This window comes from Macadamia integrifolia, chromosome 3, assembly GCF_013358625.1.
Source record: "Macadamia integrifolia cultivar HAES 741 chromosome 3, SCU_Mint_v3, whole genome shotgun sequence".
Taxonomy (NCBI): domain Eukaryota; kingdom Viridiplantae; phylum Streptophyta; class Magnoliopsida; order Proteales; family Proteaceae; genus Macadamia; species Macadamia integrifolia.
In genome coordinates, this window is record NC_056559.1 from 16,131,992 (window position 1) to 16,153,478 (window position 21,487).

The 21,487-nt window shown below is 41.8% G+C and overlaps 2 protein-coding genes across 6 annotated transcripts in view; one reads left to right on the forward strand and one right to left on the reverse strand.

Annotated features, from left to right (window-relative positions):
* LOC122072577 (UPF0481 protein At3g47200-like) overlaps positions 1 to 12,818 on the reverse strand; it is a 19,726-nt gene extending 6,908 nt beyond the window's left edge. Inside the window, exon 1 of the mRNA XM_042636934.1 lies at positions 12,271 to 12,818. The gene's annotated coding sequence lies outside the window, so the exon portion shown is untranslated. The remainder of the gene's footprint in view (positions 1 to 12,270) is intronic.
* Positions 12,819 to 13,995: 1,177 nt separating this feature from the next.
* LOC122072580 (OVARIAN TUMOR DOMAIN-containing deubiquitinating enzyme 4-like) lies at positions 13,996 to 21,374 on the forward strand. Of its 5 annotated transcripts, none has more exons than XM_042636940.1 (6): positions 13,996 to 14,481; positions 16,356 to 16,480; positions 16,912 to 16,952; positions 17,286 to 17,384; positions 17,741 to 17,905; positions 21,239 to 21,374. In XM_042636940.1, the coding sequence occupies exons 1-6, from the start codon at positions 14,457 to 14,459 to the stop codon at positions 21,255 to 21,257; spliced, it is 474 nt and encodes a 157-aa protein (XP_042492874.1). In that variant the 5' UTR covers positions 13,996 to 14,456; the 3' UTR covers positions 21,258 to 21,374. The 5 variants fall into 5 exon arrangements, with proteins under 5 accessions (XP_042492874.1, XP_042492870.1, XP_042492871.1 ...); XM_042636936.1 differs by lacking the exon at positions 21,239 to 21,374 and adding an exon at positions 17,996 to 18,974; XM_042636937.1 differs by lacking the exon at positions 21,239 to 21,374 and adding an exon at positions 18,506 to 18,974.
* The last annotated feature ends 113 nt before the right edge of the window (positions 21,375 to 21,487 follow it).

Here is a 21,487-nt window from a genome sequence, read left to right on the forward strand (position 1 = left end):
GGTGAAACACTTGGGCGAATAAACCCCTTTTTCAATAATTTCTGCAACTGCATCTGCAACTCCTTCAATTCAGCTGGTGCCATCCTGTACAGAGCCTTAGATACTGGAGCTGCTCCAAGAGTCAAATCTATGGCAAACTCCAACTCTCTATCAGGTGGTAAATGCATCAGATCATCTGGGAAGACGTCGGAAAACTCTTTAACCACCTTTACCTCTTCTAGAGGTGTAATCCTTGCATCAACATCAAGTACCGATGCTAAATAGCCCTGACATCCACTCTCCAACGATTTTACCGTTTGGAGGGCGGAGACGAGGACCTTTCTCACCCGTTTCATTTTATCTGCTCGGTATACCAATTCTTTCCCTTCGTCATCTGTCACCCTAATCAGCTTTTTAGCACACATCACATTAGCTCGATGATTCGACAACCAATCCATGCCCAGTATAACATCGAAATTCTGCATATTGAACTTAATGAGTTGTGCATCAAATTTCTTCCCACTAATTTCCACTGGGCACGGCCCATACACCTCCTTAAACTGTGTAACTTTACCAGTAGGCATACTAACAATCATTGGGTGTTGGTTATGCACCAACATATGGAGGAATGTTTACCAATATGTGGGACTCAAAACGTTTCTAACACATGAAAAGGTGCAAGTAACACTAAAACATGGAAAGGATGAGCCAAACATATGGAGCAATGTCATGATGCACACATCCCTTTCATAAACTTTTTAATTACACATAAAAAAGTGTGTCTCTCCCTTACGTTATCTCATAAACAATCAAATTCTAACAAAAAAAAATGGCTATCGAAGAAAAGATTGACAAAATTCTATGTAATGTGAAAAGAGGAGGGCAAAGGCCAAGGCTACTTTGATTTCAGCAGATCATCAAAATTTTAACATAAGGAACATCTTAATTTAAAATGTACCTGCTACTACTTCTGTACTGGCTTCAACTTCCTCAGCTGATAGAGCATACATCCTTCCCTGCGGTTGACTTCCCTGAGTTAAGGGAGGTCGGTACGCCGAGGGTTGACTGGAGGGCAAGGCTAGTCTGACCCGACAGTCTTTTGTATAGTGCCCATATGAATGGCAGTTAAAGCAACGGATCTGAGATGTCGGAACTGGGGCGGGGCCCCTCTGCACTTGACCCGTTGAAGATGGAGGTCGGGGCGGCCTTAGAACTATAGGCACCGCACTAGTGTTCGGGCGAAAAGATCTGGAGCCCGAACCACCAGTTGGTCTAGGAGGGTAGCCAGATGGCCTATAGGGCTGTCTATACGTAGGCCCAAAGCTGTACGACCCACGGTATATCTTAGAGGAGTTTCCCATATCTGGAAATGGGTTGGTTCTCTTCCACAGTCCAGGAGTGAGGGATTGTTCTCCCTTCTGCTTATCCTCCATGGTCTTGGCCTTCTGCACAATCTGGCCATAGTCAGTCAAATCCAAGACCTCAAGTACAGACCCAATGGATGCTTTTAGGCCCTTTAGAAATCTCGCAGCCTTCTCCTCAACTGTCCTCATATGCCTTGGGGCAAAATGGAACAAGCTCTCAAATTGCTGTTGGTACTCAAGGATAGTCTTACTTCCTTGAGTTAAAGCCATAAACTCAATCTCCTTGCGGTCTTTGAAACTGCGTGGGTAATGATTGTCTAAGAACAACTCCTTGAACTATTCCCAGGTGGGTTCTAGATGGGTAGCCAATAAAATGGGCTTGGAGGCTTGCCACCAAGAGTTGGCCTCCTTCTTGAGTTGCAACCCCGCACAAATGAGTTTCTGTGCATCTGTGCACTCAATCACCTCAAATATTTTCTCTAGCTCCTGGATCCATTGGTCCGGCTCCAGAGGATCACTCCCCACCTTAGAGAATACAGGTGGCAAGTTCCTCTTGAATGACTCCACTACCTTTGATGTATTATGCGTCGGCGGGAAGTTAGGAGCATAAGCCGGATAGTAAGAGTATGGAGGGGGCAACCCATACTGAAGAATACTAAATGGTGGAATTGGAGGTGTACCCCCCACTTGTGGTCCCGTACCAGACCCTACAGGCGGGTCCTGTGGAGTAAGTATCCGGGGAGGTTGACCTGATTGAGAAAGGTCCAATTGTTGCTCAAGCATTTGTTGCTGAAAAGCCTATTGTGACTGCGAATTATGGTAGCAACATCTCCCGGAGTAATAACCGGTGGAGGGTCCGGAAGTATAGTCGTAGGTGGGTCCCCATGTGCCCCACCCTGACCAAGGGTCTCTAGAGGTGGTGGAGGTGAGGTTTGCCCCACAGAGCGGGACCTCCTGGGATTCGGTGGTCGACCGACCGGACGAGGACCACGCGAGGTACCTCGGGCATTGTTACCGGATCTAGTACGTACCATCGTATCCCTGTACCTGGAACATATCATACATCACATTGGTTAAACACCATAGAATTTATATCGGCATATAATTATATGCCAACACGTAGGGTATTGTAGTGTATGATAGTCTGCAACTAACCGCCACTTGATTCCAAAAATACAGGGTTAGTACTCCAACAAGCATGACAATGGTCCCACTTTCCCATAACACGCAATTTCAAGAGTAATAGCAATAATCCCAATAATTATATTAATAATATTAAATAAATAAATAACACAAAAACCAAAATTTCCCATTTTTCCAAGTTTTCCTCAACCGGTGGGCTACACCGGCCAACTGGCCCGTCGGTCCCAATCCTCAACAGGCGGGTGACACCGGCGGGCAGGGTGGCCCGTCGGTCGGCCCGCCGGTCCTACCCAAGTGATAAATTGTGAACAGGGCATGAAACCCTGTTTAGTCCTATTTCCTTCCATTCTCCTCTCTCTCTCTATCTCTCCCAAGCGATTTTGGAGAGCATTTCGACGCTTCCACTCGTGATCCCACTCAGCGATCCGACGCTTTTGTGAAGATTCATCTCCTCCACTTCCAAGTAAGTTCCTTCCTCATTTTCTTCTCAAAACTTGACATTTGGGGTAGAACTCATGAGTTATCTTAAATCTCCCTTCCTTTCCATGTTTCTTTCCATAGGATAGTAATTTCATATGAATGTGATGCTCTCTATGTGATTTATCTCTAGTTTATAGGATTCACTTCTCCATTTTGAGGAAAACCCCAATCGTGCCCTAGTTTTCTCAAATTTGGGGTTTTCTTCATTTCTTGCTCTTTTTCCCCAATTAATGATTCAATTGCAATGCATTATGCTTGATTTGTACTTAACATGCTGTAGAAATCATGGAAGGTCCCTTATGCTTGAAATCCCCATGTCTTCCCATGAAAATCCATCTCTTGTGTTGGGTTCTCTTTGCTTTCCTTTACATCCTTGGTATTTGTGGACCTCAATAGCATATTAGCGTATGTTTTTGTATGCTCATGATCTCACTACAACGGCATTTCCGTCTTAGACCTGTAGCTTCGAGCTTTACTCTATTGTGAATGAACTTGCGCATTGAAAATTTGAATCCTCTTTATCTTTCTTTACTTGCCATGTTACATATGCCCCTTTCTATCACATTGCTGTTTTTCCCATGATCCTGTCTTGTCATTTACCGAGCACCTCGTCCATGGACTCCCTATCCTTCCTCGCTTATTGCATTTTCTGTTTTGCTAGAAATCTGAGTTTTTTTTTTTTTTTGGGGCTTCCTCTTATTGCTCACCCATCTTTCTATTCGTTTTGTTATTCCCCCTTTTTGTCTTTACTCATCTTGCTTTTCTCTTTTCTTGCCAGGATGTCATCTCGCAAAGGCAATGATCCCACATCCTCTGGCACTCGACGTAAGACCACCACTTCTAAGCGGAAGAGTGCGGGACCTAGCTCTCTAGCCCCCCGCACAGGGAGACCCAGACCTGCCCAGTTTGATCCCTCTGACTACGATGAGGAGCTCTTCCACAGCTTAGAGGCAGCAGCCAACTGGCCGGCTTTCCTGAAGAGGTCGGTAATGATGGAAAAGACTGTGGCACTCGACGTAAGACCACCGCTTCTAAGCGGAAGAGTGCGGGAACTAGCTCTCTAGCCCCCCGCACAGGGAGACCCAGACCTGCCCGGTTTGATCCCTCTGACTACGATGAGGAGCTCTTCCACAACTCAAAGGCAGCAGCCAACTGGCCGGCTTTCCTGAAGAGGTCGGTAATGATGGAAAAGACTGTGGTAGTCGACGACTTCCACAAGGCTCGGCTTTAGGAGAGGTTCACAGCACTGGGCTGGGAGTCTATCCTCCACGTAGACCGTCCGTGCTACGAGTAGCTAGTTCGTAGGTTCTACTGCAACTTGGAGGTTTCCTACCGGTGCGGAGAGTACGCGATCATCAGTATGATGAAGGGGGTGGACATCCAGCTGACCGTGGACACCTTGGCCAGCATTCTGGGCATCTCTGCAGCCGGGCACCGTTACTACAGCCCCCCAAGGAGTAAGCCCCTGGGCCCATTCATAAGTTTGGAGACGCCGGACTACATTTACGAGACCATCTGTGGCAGCAGTGCCCATCCGGAGTCCGAGACATCCTTCTACCCGGAGGTTCGAGTATTTGCCCGACTGGTCCAGTTCAACTTGCTCCCCAGGGGAGGTCATCAGAACCAGGTGGGCTTCATGGCGGCCTTCATAGCTTACTGCATCTACACGGCCATAGAGGGAGGTACCGAGCACTTGTGCTTACCGTACATCATCCTTAAGACGATGGAGCACCATACTTCCCACCTCTAGGATGGAGGATTTCCATATGGCAGGATCCTCACTAGGATCTTCGAGTTCTTCAGAGTGGACCTGAATGGGGAGGAGGGGAAGACTCCGGCAAACAAGTTCGACAGGGGTAACCTCTTGAGGATGGGTCTCCACACCCTTATGGATACACCTCCGAGAGCAGGAGCTCAGAGAGGTAGGGATAGGAGGGTTGCCCCTATGGAGGATGTTCTCATGGAGGAGGAGTCCAGTGAGGAGGATGAGGACTATGTTCCTCAGGCTGAGGAGGATGACTTGGGGGATGAGGACGTCCCTGAGGAGGTGCCTCAGGAGTCGAGAGGTACCGATCCTGGCTTCTCCAGAGCTGCAGCCTCACAGCATAGAGCCCCACCACCTGAGGGGGGTGCATATGATTTTGAGGGCATGATGTCCTCCATGAGGGCTTTGAAGGATGGCCAAGATCAGCTGCTAAGGAGGCTGGACGAGAGTGCTTCCAGGGAGGAATGCATCCTGGAGAGGCAGGCTACTTTGGAGAACTCTTTTCTCCAACTGGGCCAGGACTTAAACACAATGGTCCATGCCATTTCAGCAGATTTTGGCTGACTTCGAAGGGGGGTACGACTCGTGAACTCAAGATTTGACTACTACGACCATCGCCTCAACGTCAACTCTAGACCTCCGATGAACGTAGTAATCATTGACGACGACGACGAGGACCAGTGAGGACTTAGCTCGTCCACACCAGCTTCTTATCCCTTTCATGTTATTGGATCTTGTTGTATATTTTCTTTCTTTTCTTATTCCTTGTACTTGCACTGTAAGTGGACTTATTTGTGGGATAATGTATTTTGATAGTGGTTTGTGGTGAATTCGTATGTGTGATGACTTGTGTAGTTTAGTTGTGGTATCTTTGTACTTTTGGTTTATTGATATTATATATATCTGTTGTTTATCAGGTGTTTGTGTGAAATTTTTTGGGAATTTCATTTTACGTCGTTATGCTGCCGAAATTTCATCAAACTAGTACTCGATAGGTTATAACACCAATTAATTTACCTTTTATCTACTCTCACGCATGCCATGAATGCAATATATAAATGCAACCATCTTTAACACTTTCTTCCTTTGGTTTTTAACTCTTTAAAGCTTTTACATTAACCCAATCTCATTTTCCTATTATAGATTCTACGAGATTCTAATGGTATGCTGTGAGTGGAGCAGAGCATCACGCTCTGATACCACCGTTGTCACACCCCGTTCACACATAACCAGGCCAGTGACCGGGTTAACACCGGTTAACCCAAACCTGCCAGGATCATCTGATACAGTATTCCATCACTTCAGAATCAAGATTAACACGATCCAATGACAAGATCATGTTTAGAATCCTTAAAGAAGGTCACACGTCCGATTTGGGTCCAATCGGACGTAGAAATCACATTCGGAGTCTCTCGGGTGGGTCAGACAGCCCACCTGTCTGACCCACCGGTCTGGACCGGCGGGTAGGTTGGCCCACCGGTTGGCCCTCCGGTCTGGCCCGACAGTTGGGCCAGAGGGTCTGCTAAGATCGACGGGCAACCCTGCCTGCCGGTTGGCCCACCGGTCTAGCCCGCCGGTTGTGCCCGAGGGCCCTGTCCTCTCAGGCGGGTGCCCACAGGCGGGCCAGCTGGCCCACCGGTCTTGGCGGAAAACCTGCTGTTTCTTCCCAACTTCCCCCAACCTTTGAGGATTCAAATGGGGCTTTTTCAAACCCATTCTTCACTCATTCAAGGTCTCATAAGATGGTTCTAACCTAGATATAGGTTAGATTTAAGAAATGGGAAGCCATCTTACCTTCTTTGCTCAAGAACACCTTCAAAACCCCAAAATCACTTCAAATCCACAATGCTTCTCCAACCTTGTAAATACTTATTCAAATCCTTCAAGATCAACACATAAACCATCTATTAAACCTTAGATTCATCGTTTCAAGGGGGATTTACAAGATCCCAAGAAACCCTACCCCAAATCAAGGGTTTTACTTGGTTATGGTGAAAGTTCAAGGAACCCAACCTTTGCTCACCTCCAAACGTAGATCTTGTGTTGGAGATCACTCTTTCGGCGTCGGAATGGGAAGATCAAGCATCGGCGCCGCTGAAATCCATCTCTTTTTCCTCTTCCTTCTCTTCTCTTCTTCTTCCCTTTTCTTTTCTCTCTCCTCTTTACTCTTCTCACCAACGTACGAGTGTCATAAATGAGAAAAGAAAAGAAAAACATAAATGCTATATACTTCTTAAATAACTAAGTAGTTCACATGGGTGGGTCACTCAGGTGGGTGGATGTGCCCACCTGTCCGCCCACCTGAGGACCAAAACTTGGGATTTTGACAGAATTCGACCCTCGACGCGAATCTCACTTTGGCATACGATGTAATATACGTATGCACCTTAATATACGGCTATATACCTGCTTTATCCGTACATGGCCTTATGATAAGTGCATGTACACGGCTTGGGTATTCCCGTCTCTTCTGGCACTGGCTCGGACTTGTCAGGCCAGTCGGTGTTTAAGGTCACCCTTGCCATCATAGCCCATAAGGAACCCGCTCTAACTCCCTCCGGTTCGGGTCCTGCATGGTTAAACCGGGTCAATCATATAATCAGACCGGGTTTAAGAAGTAGGGTATTACATTTAGCATCTTTCATGCCAAAACGATTCAATACCTTCTCAGTGTACTTTTGTTGAGATAGCCACAGCTTCCCTGCTTTTCTATCCCTCTTGATCTCCATACCAAGGATCTTCCTTGCCGCCCCCAAATCTTTCATCTCAAATTCAGGACTTAATTGTTCCTTCAACCTATTGACCTCATTCCTATCTTTTGCTGCAATCAACATATCATCAACATAAAGCAACAAATATATGAATGATCCATCAGAGAGCTTTCTGAAATAAACACAACAGTCAATTGACACCTAGAGTATCCAAAACTAGCCATAATTGAATCAAACCTTTTATACCACTGTCTAGGAGACTGTTTCAAACCATATAGGGACTTTTTCAACAAGCATACATGGTCTTCCTTACCTTCAATAACAAACCCTTCAGGTTGATACATATAAATCTGTTCTTCTAGTTCACCATGCAAGAATGTTGTTTTCACATCAAGTTCCTCAAACTCCAAATCATACATAGCAACTAAAGCAAGTAGGACACAAATAGAACTATGCTTAACAACAGGTGAGAAAACATCATTAAAATCAATTCTTTGTACCTGACTGTAGCCCTTTGCAACCAAACATGCCTTGTACCTAGCATCTTCAACACCTGAGGCAGATTCCTTCTTCTTGAAGACCCATTTGCAACCAATAATTTTCTTCCCTGTTCTCGGCTTCACAAGCTCCCAAGTCTGATTTTTATGAAGAGATTCCATCTCCTCATTCATAGCAATCAACCATTTTGTAGAATCAATTGAAGCAACAGCTTCAGAAAATGTTGCAGGCTCACTATTTTCAATTGTATCTTCAACAGACAATGCATAAGCAACAAATTCAGCATGCCCATACGTTTGTGGTTGTCTAATATTCCTCCTTGGTCTATCCTTGGCAATGTTGTACCACTCTTCTTCTTGATTCTCTTGAGCATCATCTCCTTCAGTGAAAGTAGGTAGCTGGACTAAAGTAGATTGTGCTTTGTTTGAAGATGAACCACCAATTTCAAACTCCACCTTCTCTCTGGATTTTTCTTGACCTTCATCACAATGAATAGGAGCTTCTTTCCTAGGATGCAACATAGCAGATTCATCAAAAGTAACATCTCTGCTAATAAGAAATTTTGGAGACTTTGGATCAGAACACCACAACCTGTATCCTTTCACTCCAGATCCATACCCAAGAAAAATGCATTTCTTAGCCCTAGGTTCCAACTTCCCTTCATTTATATGTGCATAAGCAGGACATCCAAATACTTTTAAATTTGAGTAGTCTGCAGGTTTACCTGACCAAACTTCTTCTAGAGTCTTGCACTCAATAGCTGTGCAAGGAGATCGATTCACTAACAAGGTTGCTGTGTTAACTGCTTCTGCCCAGAACTCCTTGCCCAATCTTGCATTTGATAACATACACCTTGCCTTTTCTAACAAGGTTCTATTCATACGCTCCGCCACTCCATTCTGCTGGGGTGTTTTAACAACTGTATGATGTCTTGCAATACCTTCTTTTTTGCAGAACTCATTAAAGTCACCTTCACAAAACTCTAAGCCATTATCGGTTCTCAACCTTTTAATTTGTTTCCCAGTCTGCTTCTCAAGCAAATTCTTCTACTGTTTGAAAGTGACAAATACTTCATTTTTGTGCTTCAAGAAATAGACCCAAACCTTCCTAGAGAAATCATCAATGAAAGTAAGCAAGCATCTTGCACCAGCCCCCTTTGAAGCAACCCTGGAGGGCCCCAATAGGTCTGAATGAATGTAGTCCAAAGTTCCCTTGGTCCTGTGAATAGCAGTACTGAAACTAACTCTTTTCTGCTTCCTAAACACACAATGCTCATAGAACTCCATTGCTCATGTACTCTGACCACACAACAAGCCCCTTTTACTTAATGATGCCATCCCTCTTTCACTCATATGGCCTAACCTCATGTGCCATAAATTTGTGACATCTGATTCAGATATAGATGATGAAGCTGGTACAACAGACCCAGTGACTGTAGTACCCTGCAACACATACAAACTGCCAACCTTGATTCCTTTCATCAATAAGAGAACACCCTTGCTGATCTTCATAACTCCACCTTCAGCTATATACTTGCACCCATTTGAATCAAGAGTGCCTAAACTGATGATATTCTTCTTTAAATCAGGGAGATGCCTGACATTAGATAAGGTTCTGACAATGCCATCATACATCTTGATATTGATCGTTCCCATTCCAATAGTCTTACAAGAAGTATTATTTCTCATCAACACAACTTCACCTTGAACTGATTCGTATGTGGAGAACCATTCACGATTGGGACACATATGGTAGGAACAACCAGAGTCAAGAATCCATTCATCCTGTGATCTAACTTTATCATCAGTCACCAAAAGCATATCAGACTCACTCTCATCTTCAGCAATACTAGCTTCTGTAGAGTCATCTCTTTTCTGTTGATTTTGAGCACCACCACTTGCCTTTTGCCTATTTAAAAGCTTATAGCATTCAGATTTAATATGCCTCTTTTTCTTACAGTAATTGTAGGTTAAATTCTTGTGCTTAGATTTTGATCTAGCCTTCTTTTTGTCACCATCTGAACCCCTTTCATTCGTTCTCCCTCTAGCTACCAAACCAACATCATCAGATTTATTGGTAGATGTCAACTCATCATCAATCTTCTACTTGCTTTACAGATTCGTTTTGACATCCTCAATAGAGATTGTCTCTCTACCATAAATCATGGTATCCCTAAAATGCTTATAAGATGGAGGCAGAGAACATAACAATAATAGGGCCAAATCTTCATCGTCTATTTTAACATCTATCCTTTTTAAATCAGTAACAATAGAATTGAACTCAGATTTGTGGGATTTAATAGAAATACCTTCACCCATATGAAGGGTATACAGTTGTTGCTTCAATCTCAACCTATTAGTGAGGGATTTGGTGAGGTAGAGGTTCTCTAACTTCACCCATAACTTTGCAGCCGTTTTCTCTGAGAGAACTTCCTGTAGAACATCATTCGAAAGACACAACTGAATAGCTGAAAGGGTTTTATCATCCAAATTGTTCCAATCATCATCGGACATAGTTGCAGATTTCTTCGCCTTCCCAAATAGGGTTTTCTTCAAACCCTGCTGTGTGAGAACAACCATCATTCGAACCTGTCATAAACTAAAACTGATGTTGCCATCAAACCTATCAATATCGTATTTCGTTGAAGCCATGGATCGAAGTAACCCAGAGCTCTGATACTAGTTTGTTAGATCAAACACCAAGAAACACGAATAATAAAGAGACAATAGATCCGTACGACAGAGATTTAACGAGGTTCCCACACCAGGGTGGTGTGCTACGTCCTCGGGCAAAGAAGAAGATGATTCACTATGCAGAAGAGAAATTACACCCTAGCAGCGGTGAGGAAAAACTCGCCCTGAAACCCTAGTTGCGTGAAAACCCTGGAATACAATGACTTTCTCAACAAGCAACAGTACATTATATATACTCCAAATCGTAGGTCAACCCATCGGGTCGCGGTCGATCTGGTCGAACCTATCGGCCCAACCCCTCTACTTCCATCACAGATCTCAGAAAATTCTCCATTCGGATCGCCACCAAAATATGTCGGATCAGGTTAATCTTTAAAATGGGTCAAGAATTCAAGACAAACTTAACAGTTACTATGTTATTATGTTATCATAGATGGGGTGTTTTGGCTGAACCACCTGTCATTTTAATATTTTATGCAGTAGAAGGCTGGATTTGGATGTTGTATGATATTAGTTCTAAATGTTTGAGAATGGTCATGCAAAGAAATAACACTAGATTATCAAATTAAGACATACCATTGTTAATATAGAATCTCTTATTTGTGGTTGCCAATTATTTTTTGATTAGCTTATGATCTTCAGTTTAGAGATGGTTGCAAGTTATAACAAACCGATTGTGAACCGTTTTACAAACCGTATGGAATAAACCGAAACCAAAACCATTTAAAACTGTGACACCGACACCGTTTAGAAACCGTGGAAATCGAAACCGTTTACTAAACGGTCACGGTTTTAGAAAGTGGAACCGTTTAGTGAATGGTGCGGTTATGGTTTTAGTCAAATAAATGTGAACCGAACAGATCGGCACTGTTTAAACCGAAACCGAACCGATTAACACCCTTAATGTAGGGGCCACGTCCTCTCATAGAAAACACTTCCTCCTCCTTCTATGGAAAAGGGTGATCGCATTTCCATGGAAGCGTTTTAAATTTTCAAACAAAATATTTAGATTGGAATGACCAATTCCATTAATCAATTCCAAGTTTTAAAACCTTGCTTAACACCAATGGGGTTGGTAGCTTAGTGGTGAAAATGCCCTCAATCCATCACCGTTCAAGTCAGCTGGTTGTGGGTTCAAGTCTTGGCATGCCCACTATTGTCCATTGGTCTTGCGAAAGCATTGCTTACCGTACGGGGGCTTGTCCTGGGAGCTATGATCACTACCATGGAGCACCCTTTTTTCTTTACTAAAAAAAAAAAAAAACCTTGCTTAACAAGAAATATATATATTAACCCCCTCCCCTCTTGTCTTGATCCCCTTTCTCATAGATTTTATAGAAGAGGACTACCAATGGAAATTAACATGTGTTGGCGGGGATCAGAATCTTATTACCCAATCAACCATTTGTAATTACTGATTTGAAGGTGAAGAAGTGAAGTAGCCATTTTTGCCTCCATGAATCCTCAACTGTTGAAACACCTGGGCTCTTTGATTTTATGCATTGCAATCTTGTTATGTTCAAAGAGAATCATCCTAACTTACCTAAACTGAGTTAATGGAACAAAATAATGTTGGCTTCTAAGCCCCATCCAGCAACAAAATGAAATAAAGGGCACGTAGGAGCTAGAATCCATACCTTGAAGTTCCGATCCGTCGGTTATTTTCAAGTTGCAGGTTTTGTAGACTCTGCAGATCTCCAATTCAGTAAGCTTGTTTAACGATCAAGACTGGTAGGTATGAGATATAGCAAGAGAGGGATATCCCCTCCAAATTTCAGCTCAACTGACCTCAAATTTTAGAAGATAAGGAACGGGGAATTTGACTGGAAGAGTAATGGCTCAAGTCAAGACTAGTTTTTTTTTTTTTTCTTTCCTGAAGAATGAATGTGACATGGCAGTAATAACCAATAATTGAGGTGCCTAATAATTCAAATTGTACAACAAGAACTTCAAATTGACACGGTCCAATCCACACCCTATGGACATGTGAGATGGGGTTGGAGGGTTCAGCTGGCAGGAGAGGATCCAAATCAATCTCATATGTGAAGTTCTTAACAACTATTATGACTCGGGTGCGAGAACCTCAGCAATCTGGCGAGTTGCATTCCAAGTCTAATGAGTCTTCAAAGTTTTAGAAATCAAAACTCAAAAATAAGGTTCTTCAGTTGGATCAGGCTCTTCTCCAATTGTTGATTGCTCAATTCTTGTCTAGTTCTCTCTTTGAGGGTGACACTAGTACATTTTTAATCTAACAGTTGTGGATCTTTAGGGTTGTTCAAACCCATTTATGATACACAAAATTGTCCAAGTCAGATAACCTCCTCATCCTCATTTCTTTTGTTTTCTATTTATCCTTATAGGCAACCTCAGCCACATGGCAGTGATGACATGGCCAATTTGGATAAGATGGTCGATAGTGGTGATGTGGAAGATTACGGTCTCTTCGATAAGATGACAGTGGTGTATAAAGTGTTTGAAGTGAACTGGGACATCCATGATAGGTGGTGTGGATTTTTAGGCCAAAACTGACAAATTTAGCCTATTTTACATTCGGGGCATTTTGCATTGAAAATTATTTTTTTGGAAGATGGATCCTCCATGTAACAATACGATCATAATTTATTCTTCTTCCGACGCACCTAGTTTCATCCCGTTTCAATATCAGATTAGAAGTTACGGTATCCGCAATGTTCAGGGGCAATATGGTATTTTTTGCATGACTAAGTCTAATGATTAGATCTTCTAGAAAATTGTAGAACTTCAAATCATGGTCCATACCACTTTTGTTTCAACTCAATCCAAAGTTGTATGAAGAAATTATGACCATTTCCGCGAGATCGAACCAGAAATCCTTAACTGGAATGGGCTGCTTGCTCTCGGTGTGGGAGGGGGAGTTTGAGCATTTTCTGTTTGAACTGAGGGGTTTTTGTCAAATCTCAAAAGTTCTGGCTGTGGGGGTTTTAGCATTGATTTTTAAAGATTGGAATGCCTGGGTGCATTTTTTGGAAGTTTTTTATGTCAAGATCCATGGTTCTGGTGGTGTCACGTGGCTATATCCAGATCTGAGGGTATGCAGGTGCGATTTCCCATATCAGTTTGGGGTGCCATGCAAGGCCAGATCCAACGGCTGAGATCCACACCGCCGTACCCTACGCTGCCAGCGTGCCCTGCACCACCTGGAAAGATACCAAATATGGGTGTTTCTAATTGGTCTAACTTGAAAATGCCATATCTTTTCAACCACAGGGCCAGATTGATCAGCTCGATGGACCACAAATTGAAGAAGATATGGAAGAGGGAAGTTGGCTTGAAGGATGGTTCTGGTCTTTCATTTTTTGCTGAAGATACGTTTTTTCAATAGGGGGAAAATAAAAATAGACGTTGGAGAAGCGAAGAGACTCCAACGGCTCTATTCTTCTCTCTCAAAGGCAGCAACGATGATAAGTTCTTTCTTATCAGTAAAGTTCTGAGTTACTATTAAGACTCTTTTGCGAGTTGCGAGAACCTGGGCAATCGGAACGAGTTGCATTCCGAGTCTAAAGATGAGTCTTGGAATTTTTTGAAATCAAAACTCGATTAAAAGGGAATCCTGCTATTTGTAATGCTCTCCAGCTGCTAACCCACTCTCTTCAACTCTCAAGTCCCATCGTTGTTCTCTCATCAAGGGTTCCATTTCGCGACGAAAACCGCATGGAATTGGATTCCCGGTTTCATCACTTTCACACTACAAGAAGTCAGAAGGATTCCATGGACGATTCTCTAATCATCTCTCGCCTCAGATCCATTCTGCGAGCTTCAATCCTAAGCTTGGTGCCCCAATCGTATGTCGACTTTCGATTCTGCATTCGGTAACGATCTGCAATTTCTGTCTATTCATTTATTTTTTTTTATTTTTTTTTTGGGCCTCAGGATTGAGATCTATTTCCTTCTTCGCTTTTGTTTTGTATGATTTTGTTATTTTTCTTTTGAATTTGTTTCTTAAGGACATTTGCTGTTTGTTCTTGTCGTAGAATGTAAAAATCGTTAATCTAAATCTCCGTGTTTTATTTCTATTTGACTTGGGAATTTGTCATTTCGCCATTCAACTTCCTGAAGATACATTTTTGAATGATCTCCTTGTGAACCGTTCTGTTTGTAATATGTATAGAGGAATTGAAACCGGTGGATATGACAAAACAGAAACCTCAAGTTTGTATTCCATTAAATGCCTGTGATTTCCTGGATAGTCTGATACAAAAGGATGGGCAGGCACGCTTTAACTTGGGGTGTCTTGGGTTATTTGGAAGCCGACAATGGTGCCTGACTGAATTGCTTTAGGATATACTCTGCAATTTTATATGAAGAAGATCATACATTTCAGGTTGGTAAGTTGCTTTTTTGCCAGCTTAAATCTTTGGATTTAGTTTTTCAGTCACCAACGTGAAGAGAGATTCTCCTAAACCATGGTGACTTGATGCTATGATTGGACTATTGATAGAGTGAATGTAATCGTTAATTCCCGCCCTTGATTGTTGAAGGTTCTAAAATTAAGACTTGAGTACAGGATTGGTCTCCTGATTCCGATTTGATTTTGATCCGAATTGTCCCGTAATCAACTGGAATTGGTCGGACTTGGCCAGAATAGGCCTGACTTGGATGGACTTATCATTGAAAATATATTTTTCAGATATATTTAATAATGCATTATGAATGTCTTCTGATTGAGGAAATTATAATAAATTTCAAGATGCCAATTCTTAGACCTGTTTCTAAGCATTTCTGAATCCAACCTGGGGAGTAACTTAAAGCATGCACTTGAGCAAGGAGCATATGCTAGCTTTCGTTATCAGTCTGTAAAACATCACATATTTTAGTTTTTTGCAAAACCAATCCTAAACTGCTGAACTGGGGAGCAATGAGGATCCTTTAAAGATCTGTATTCTTCATGGTCCCATCTGTATCTACAAATAAGGTTTGAGATTTTGCTTTTGATTGGGGCCGAAACATACCATGAAATGGCTTCGAAATAGGACCCATTCAGTTAAAAAACTGAAACATTAAAGATCCCTCAATTTGCATATCATATTGTTTTTCGACATTTCGGTTGAAATTTCAAATCATGTTTGTTAATCAACAGTGAGGAAAAACAGAGGAAGGTGCATTGATCCACTTCTGATCATAGGGTAATTGAATAACTTGAGAAAAGTTCTTGGTGGACATTCAAATCCTATACGCAGTTGGTCCAAATACAATAGCCAACCATTCCTCTCCCCAGGGGATCCATACTGTATGTCTGGAATTAAGAATTTTCCATTATCTTAGACTAGTGCTATGCTAGCAACTCGCGAAGGGATATCCTCTATTTCCTAATACGATAGGAGCTCCTCAGTGTTTGCTACCCGGGTTTACCTTCATCCACATCCACTCCTTTTTTAATCATGTACTTGAATGGTGAGCATTGCAGCTTTTGATTCTTTGGGTGAGAACTAGAAAATGACATTCCTTCACCATGTGGCAGAGGTGTCCTGAGTGAAAACAGTATCATGCGATGAAAGATATGTGAAACAAAGTTTCACGCGACTGTCTAAACAGATGATATATGTATAGTTATTGAAGGCAACGACAAGCTGTTGCCATAGTTGTGATCTTTCATTTAATTTCAAATAGTATTGTGTTTTAAGGCTAGCAATTATGAGAAGAAGTTTGTGATATTGGATTGGCATGCTGTGCTTTTCTTTTCTAGCAGGCATACCTGGAGATGGTAGATGTTTGTTCCGTTCTGTGGTTCATGGAGCTTGCTTGAGAGAGGGAAAATCATCTCCAAGTGAGAGCACTCAAAAGGAGTTAGCGGATGAGCTCAGAGCTAAGGTATGCCATGACATCATATTTTCAATATTTGTTGCTGGATACTGACTACTACAGTTTGTCTAGTGCTTCCCACACTTTCTGTATAACTTTGTCACTTCATGTGAAACTAATTAGAGACAGTTTTAGCTTGAAGCTGCAATTACTTTTCATGAAGTTGGGAAGTATAATTCTGTCTCTTTGTAACTGGTTAAGATGATGAAAGATATGCAAGTCCCCCTCTCCCCCAACAAAGGAATAAGAAATATTCATATAGTCCTGACCATTGCTTGTGACTGCTCTGACTTCTCATCTTATTAAATTGAATACCTTTCATTGAATTCTTGAAGTCCGCTAGTTAAAATATTCGCTTTTTCTCTGTCCTTATTGGTGGTTGTTGTTATTAATCTTCAAGTGTCACATTTCTTCTTACAAAATGCAATTGATTTGGTTAGGTTGTGGATGAATTCATAAAGAGGCGTGATGATACTGAATGGTGAGTTTCTTCATTAGTCTTTCGTTCAAATTCTCTTGCAGAACGAATATGGAAATCATGCACCCATATCCCCTTATCTCATGGAACGGCCAATCTAGAAAGTGGTGTCTCTTCAATGAGTTCTGATGTTTGGAAACTGGTGGAGCTATTAAAACACTTCATAGTCATGGTTGTGTAATTAACTACTAGATTGTAGCTCCAGGTTGTCAGAAAATAACCAAATTAATGGGTACACTATTCCAAATATATTTTCTTGCCTACCTTGGGTGATGAAGATTGAATAATACCATAATGATCCATCTGTAGACAGTAAAAATTGTTTGGAATATGCAGGTTTCTTGAAGGTGATTTTGATACATATGTTACACAGATGAGACAGCCCCATATTTGGGGAGGAGAACCCGAGCTGCTTATGTCCTCACATGTGCTACAGTAAGTATTTATATTCAAATGTAAATCTTTCTTAATTGTATTCCAGGTTCTTCTAGTGAGCCTAGAAGGAATTTTTCTGCTTAACATACTGCAAAATTTGGTTTCCCATGTGTCAGACCTTGTATAGTCTTTTACCTGGAGCCATTCTGGTTCAGGTGACCGCCATCCAATCAAGGGCTAAAACTTGGATTAGAAGTATCTAAAGGGTTAAATGTTAGATTTTCCAACCTGTATGATTTAGGGTTGTATAACTCTTTAAAACAATTTGAATGTATTTGGAATGGCCGAGTCCATTTCTTTGCATCTTAACGTCAGAGCACTAATGAGTTTTTTTACATATTAAACTTTGACTACAGGATGCCTATCACTGTATACATGAAGGATTATAACTCTGGCAACTTCAAAATCATAGCTGAATATGGTAAAGAGTATGGCAAGGACAACCCAATCTGTGTGCTGTATGATGGTTATGGACACTATGATGCATTGCAAAACCCTTCTTGTGGACCACAGGCCAAGATGTAAGGTTTCTGTTAACCCTGCCAGTATGTCTTTTAGAAAGGGCATTTGCGACCATAGTTACAAAGGCATTAACCTAGGTGTCTGGGCAGGTTTCCAAGGGCTGGGCAGTCGCTTGCCTTATTCTAACTTAACAAGGCGGGGTGAGGGACACCTAGGTTCCTGTGTGGTCATTTTTTTCTCTCTCTTGTTTACATATGTTTTTTTCCCTCTAAATAATGTTGTTTTTAATATAATGTTGTTGCTATAATGCTGTAATGATATTGCTAGATATAGTGGCAAATTAGTGCATAGATTCAGTGTGTATTGTTGTTGTTGTAATGCTGTAAGCTTAATTATGTTATTGTTTACTAGCTATAATGGATGCATAAAAAAAATATAAGGGCGCTTAGATGATGCTTAGGCGCCTAAGTGCTTAGGCAGCCTTTCAATGCCTTGGGTCGTCTAGGCGCCTTGACAACCATGTTTGTGACACTTGGACAGTTCATATATGTGATTGAAATATGATTTTATTTCAAGTATTTTTTGAGGACCTACATGTCATATTGATATAATTTTTTTTAATCAAGAAGTACCATGGTCTTACAAATCTGTTTTGGAAGTGGCAGGTACAAGAAAAGGTGGTCATTCCGTTGGTAAGAATTGCAGGGTTTAGCATACATCCCTATATAATCTATATATGACAGTGTACAAAATTCTATTCCTACCACAATTTAATAGTATACTTGATGATTTGTAAGACCTAAGCTAACTATTGACGAAGTGGTTCGGAAAGATATGCAAAGGTTAGGGCTTGATCCTAGTATGACTTTGGATAGAGTTTTGTGGAGGACAAGGACCCATGTTGCCGACCCCTTATAGGGGATGTTTCCCATGATGCGTCTTTTTCTACTGCTTTACCGGCTTTTCTTATTTCAAATTTTCCTCATTTTTTTTAACCTCTCTCTTGGGCTTCTTTATTTTCTAATTTCAATATCGGATCCATGTAGCCGATCCCATTTAGTTGGGATAAGATTTTGATTGTTGTTATAAATGATGATTTCAAATAAAAGATGTGATTCAGCTGTGCAATTCCTATGTCTTTCTATTCCTACCTGCTCGCTTGAGGACCTTTTACATGCCGGTCACAACTTAAACCAGTTTGAATTTGGAAATACCCTCTTGTGGCATTTGTACGAAGTGTCTTTGGCATGGTATTGTTAAGTGTTAATCATAGCAGGTAGTAACTCCATGCATGATTGTACTTGAGAAACTTGATCTTGATTCTTCAGATGTTACATATTTTTCAGTTAGCTCATCAGTTTATTGTAGATATTTTATATTAATTAATTGTGTATGGTATTCTAGGACCACACTAGGTAATGAAAACTAGCAATACGCATTATTGCATTCAAGAATAATCTTTGTTTTCCAGATATAAGATTTTTGTCATCTCGTCAAATGGTTTCGTTTTTTCTTTTTCTTTTGGGGTATCCAATGTATGAATTTAAACCTCTCAAATTATTTTGACCGTGCACATGTAAAGTTAACTAGACTCCGAAAACAACTTATCTAGCAATGATATAGGTCAAGAATAAAAAAATGTGTACCAAGTGCACGAGGCTTTTGCATGTGTGAGGTCCGAGGGACGACAATTACACATCCTTACTCCAAGAATGTTGAGAGATTGTTTTGACCCCGCTTGACCACTAAATCGCAACATTCATACCTTATTGCTGGACCAAACATGCTCGTAATAACATAGAAAAATAAGTTATTTGTGAAGCAAGATTGAGTTATAGAATATTTTGGGTTGTGGGCTTAATTGATCTAGAATGATCTATGGGCCCAGGCTATTTTGGCCCACTCCATGTGAGATATTCTTGGTTCAATCCATTGTTGGAATAGATTAGGGTTAGAGGGCTCTATTATAAATAGAGGTTAATGATCCCTCCAGCCGTCACTTTACATTTTGGGAAAACATTAACTTCCCTCACAAGAGTTGGTGCGAGAGATCTCCAAGGGTGAGAGGCTGCATAAGGAATTGTTTTTTTAGCTCTAGTGAATCCACCTTATGCTTTTAGGTATGTTTACTTGATTTATCATGTTCTAGTAACCGACGGGGATTAGATACATGTTTAAGGATCTAACCCTGCAACAGAATTGCCCAAGACTGAAAATAATCTTGCTTCAAAGTTGCTTACTAAACATGTCAAGTGGTCCTAAGTGTGCTTTCACTTGCTCAATTCCGAACAGGAGAAATTATGGGGGTGTGGACCTGTGGGGGGTGTCAATAATTCTCAAAAGTTCTATTTCCCATTTTTTTCCCATCTAATTTGAAAATTTGGAATCCATACGGATAATACTTTTTGTATACCATTAATTGATAGGTGGGGTAGATTCCTTTCTATGCTGGTAGTATGGAAACCCTTGTGCAAGTTCCTTCATACCCTTCTCATATAAAAGGGCAAAAGTTTTCTTTTTGAGTACTTGCATCCAAACAGAGGGGCGCACCCCTAGTAAGGGCACAATGGTCATTGTGTGACCTGTGTCTTTACCGCAGAGGCCACCCTCGAACAGAAAACTTTATTCCCACATAAAAATAGTGGAACCCACAATACCACTTTCTCTCTGTTCGACCATATGCACCCGATAGCGGTGATACCATTTTATTATGGGAAAATTACATGATTACCCACTTTTGGGTTTTCCTTTACAAAATTACCCACAAAAAGTTTTGGTCAACAAAATTATCCAAAATTAGGTTTGGGTTTACAAAACTACTCAAAACAATGATTCTCCCTCCTTTGCCTATTTGTTTTGTCATTTTTACCCCTGGCCAAGATTGTAGTATGGCCTGATGGAGACCGAGGTGGCAGCCCGGCCTAATGGAAGCCGAGGTGATAGCGCGGCCTGATGGAGGCCGAGGTGGTAGCCCGCGCTTCACCTCTGCCTCCGTAAAGCCGTGCTGAACCTAGGCCTTCATCAGGCCGTGCTGCCACCTCAGCCTTCATCAGGTCGCGCTCCACCTCTGCCTTCGTAAAGCCGTGCTGAACCTAGGCCTCCATCAGGCCGTGCTCCACCTCGGACTCTGTCAGGCCTCGCAATCACCTCCGCTTTCATCAGCTGGGCTGCCCCCTCGGCCTCCATCAGGCCGTGCTACAACCTTGGCCAGGGGTAAAAATGACAAAAACAAATAGGCAGACGAAGGAGAATCACTATTTTGGGTAGTTTTGTAAACCCAGACCTAATTTTGGGTATTTTTGTTGACCAAAACTTTTTGTGGGTAATTTTGTAAAGAAAAACCCAAAAGTGGGTAATCATGTAATTCTCCCTTTTATTATCTCTTTGTGCAGCGTACAGATTCCTTGTTAAATTTAAATAGTTGGTTATCCGCAAAGAACCCGATCCGCTTTAATCCGTTGGGGATTCCCCAGAAGCTTTTAGCAGAAGAGGGTATTGCTAAAACCCTAGATGACACGTCGTCGTTCAACTCTGTGAAGCTCGTCATTTTACCATTAAAGGAATACGCGTGGCATCAACTCATTAGCCAAGTGTCTGGACTCTGGCGACTAGACTCCAAAGCTAGAGACACAATAGGGAGC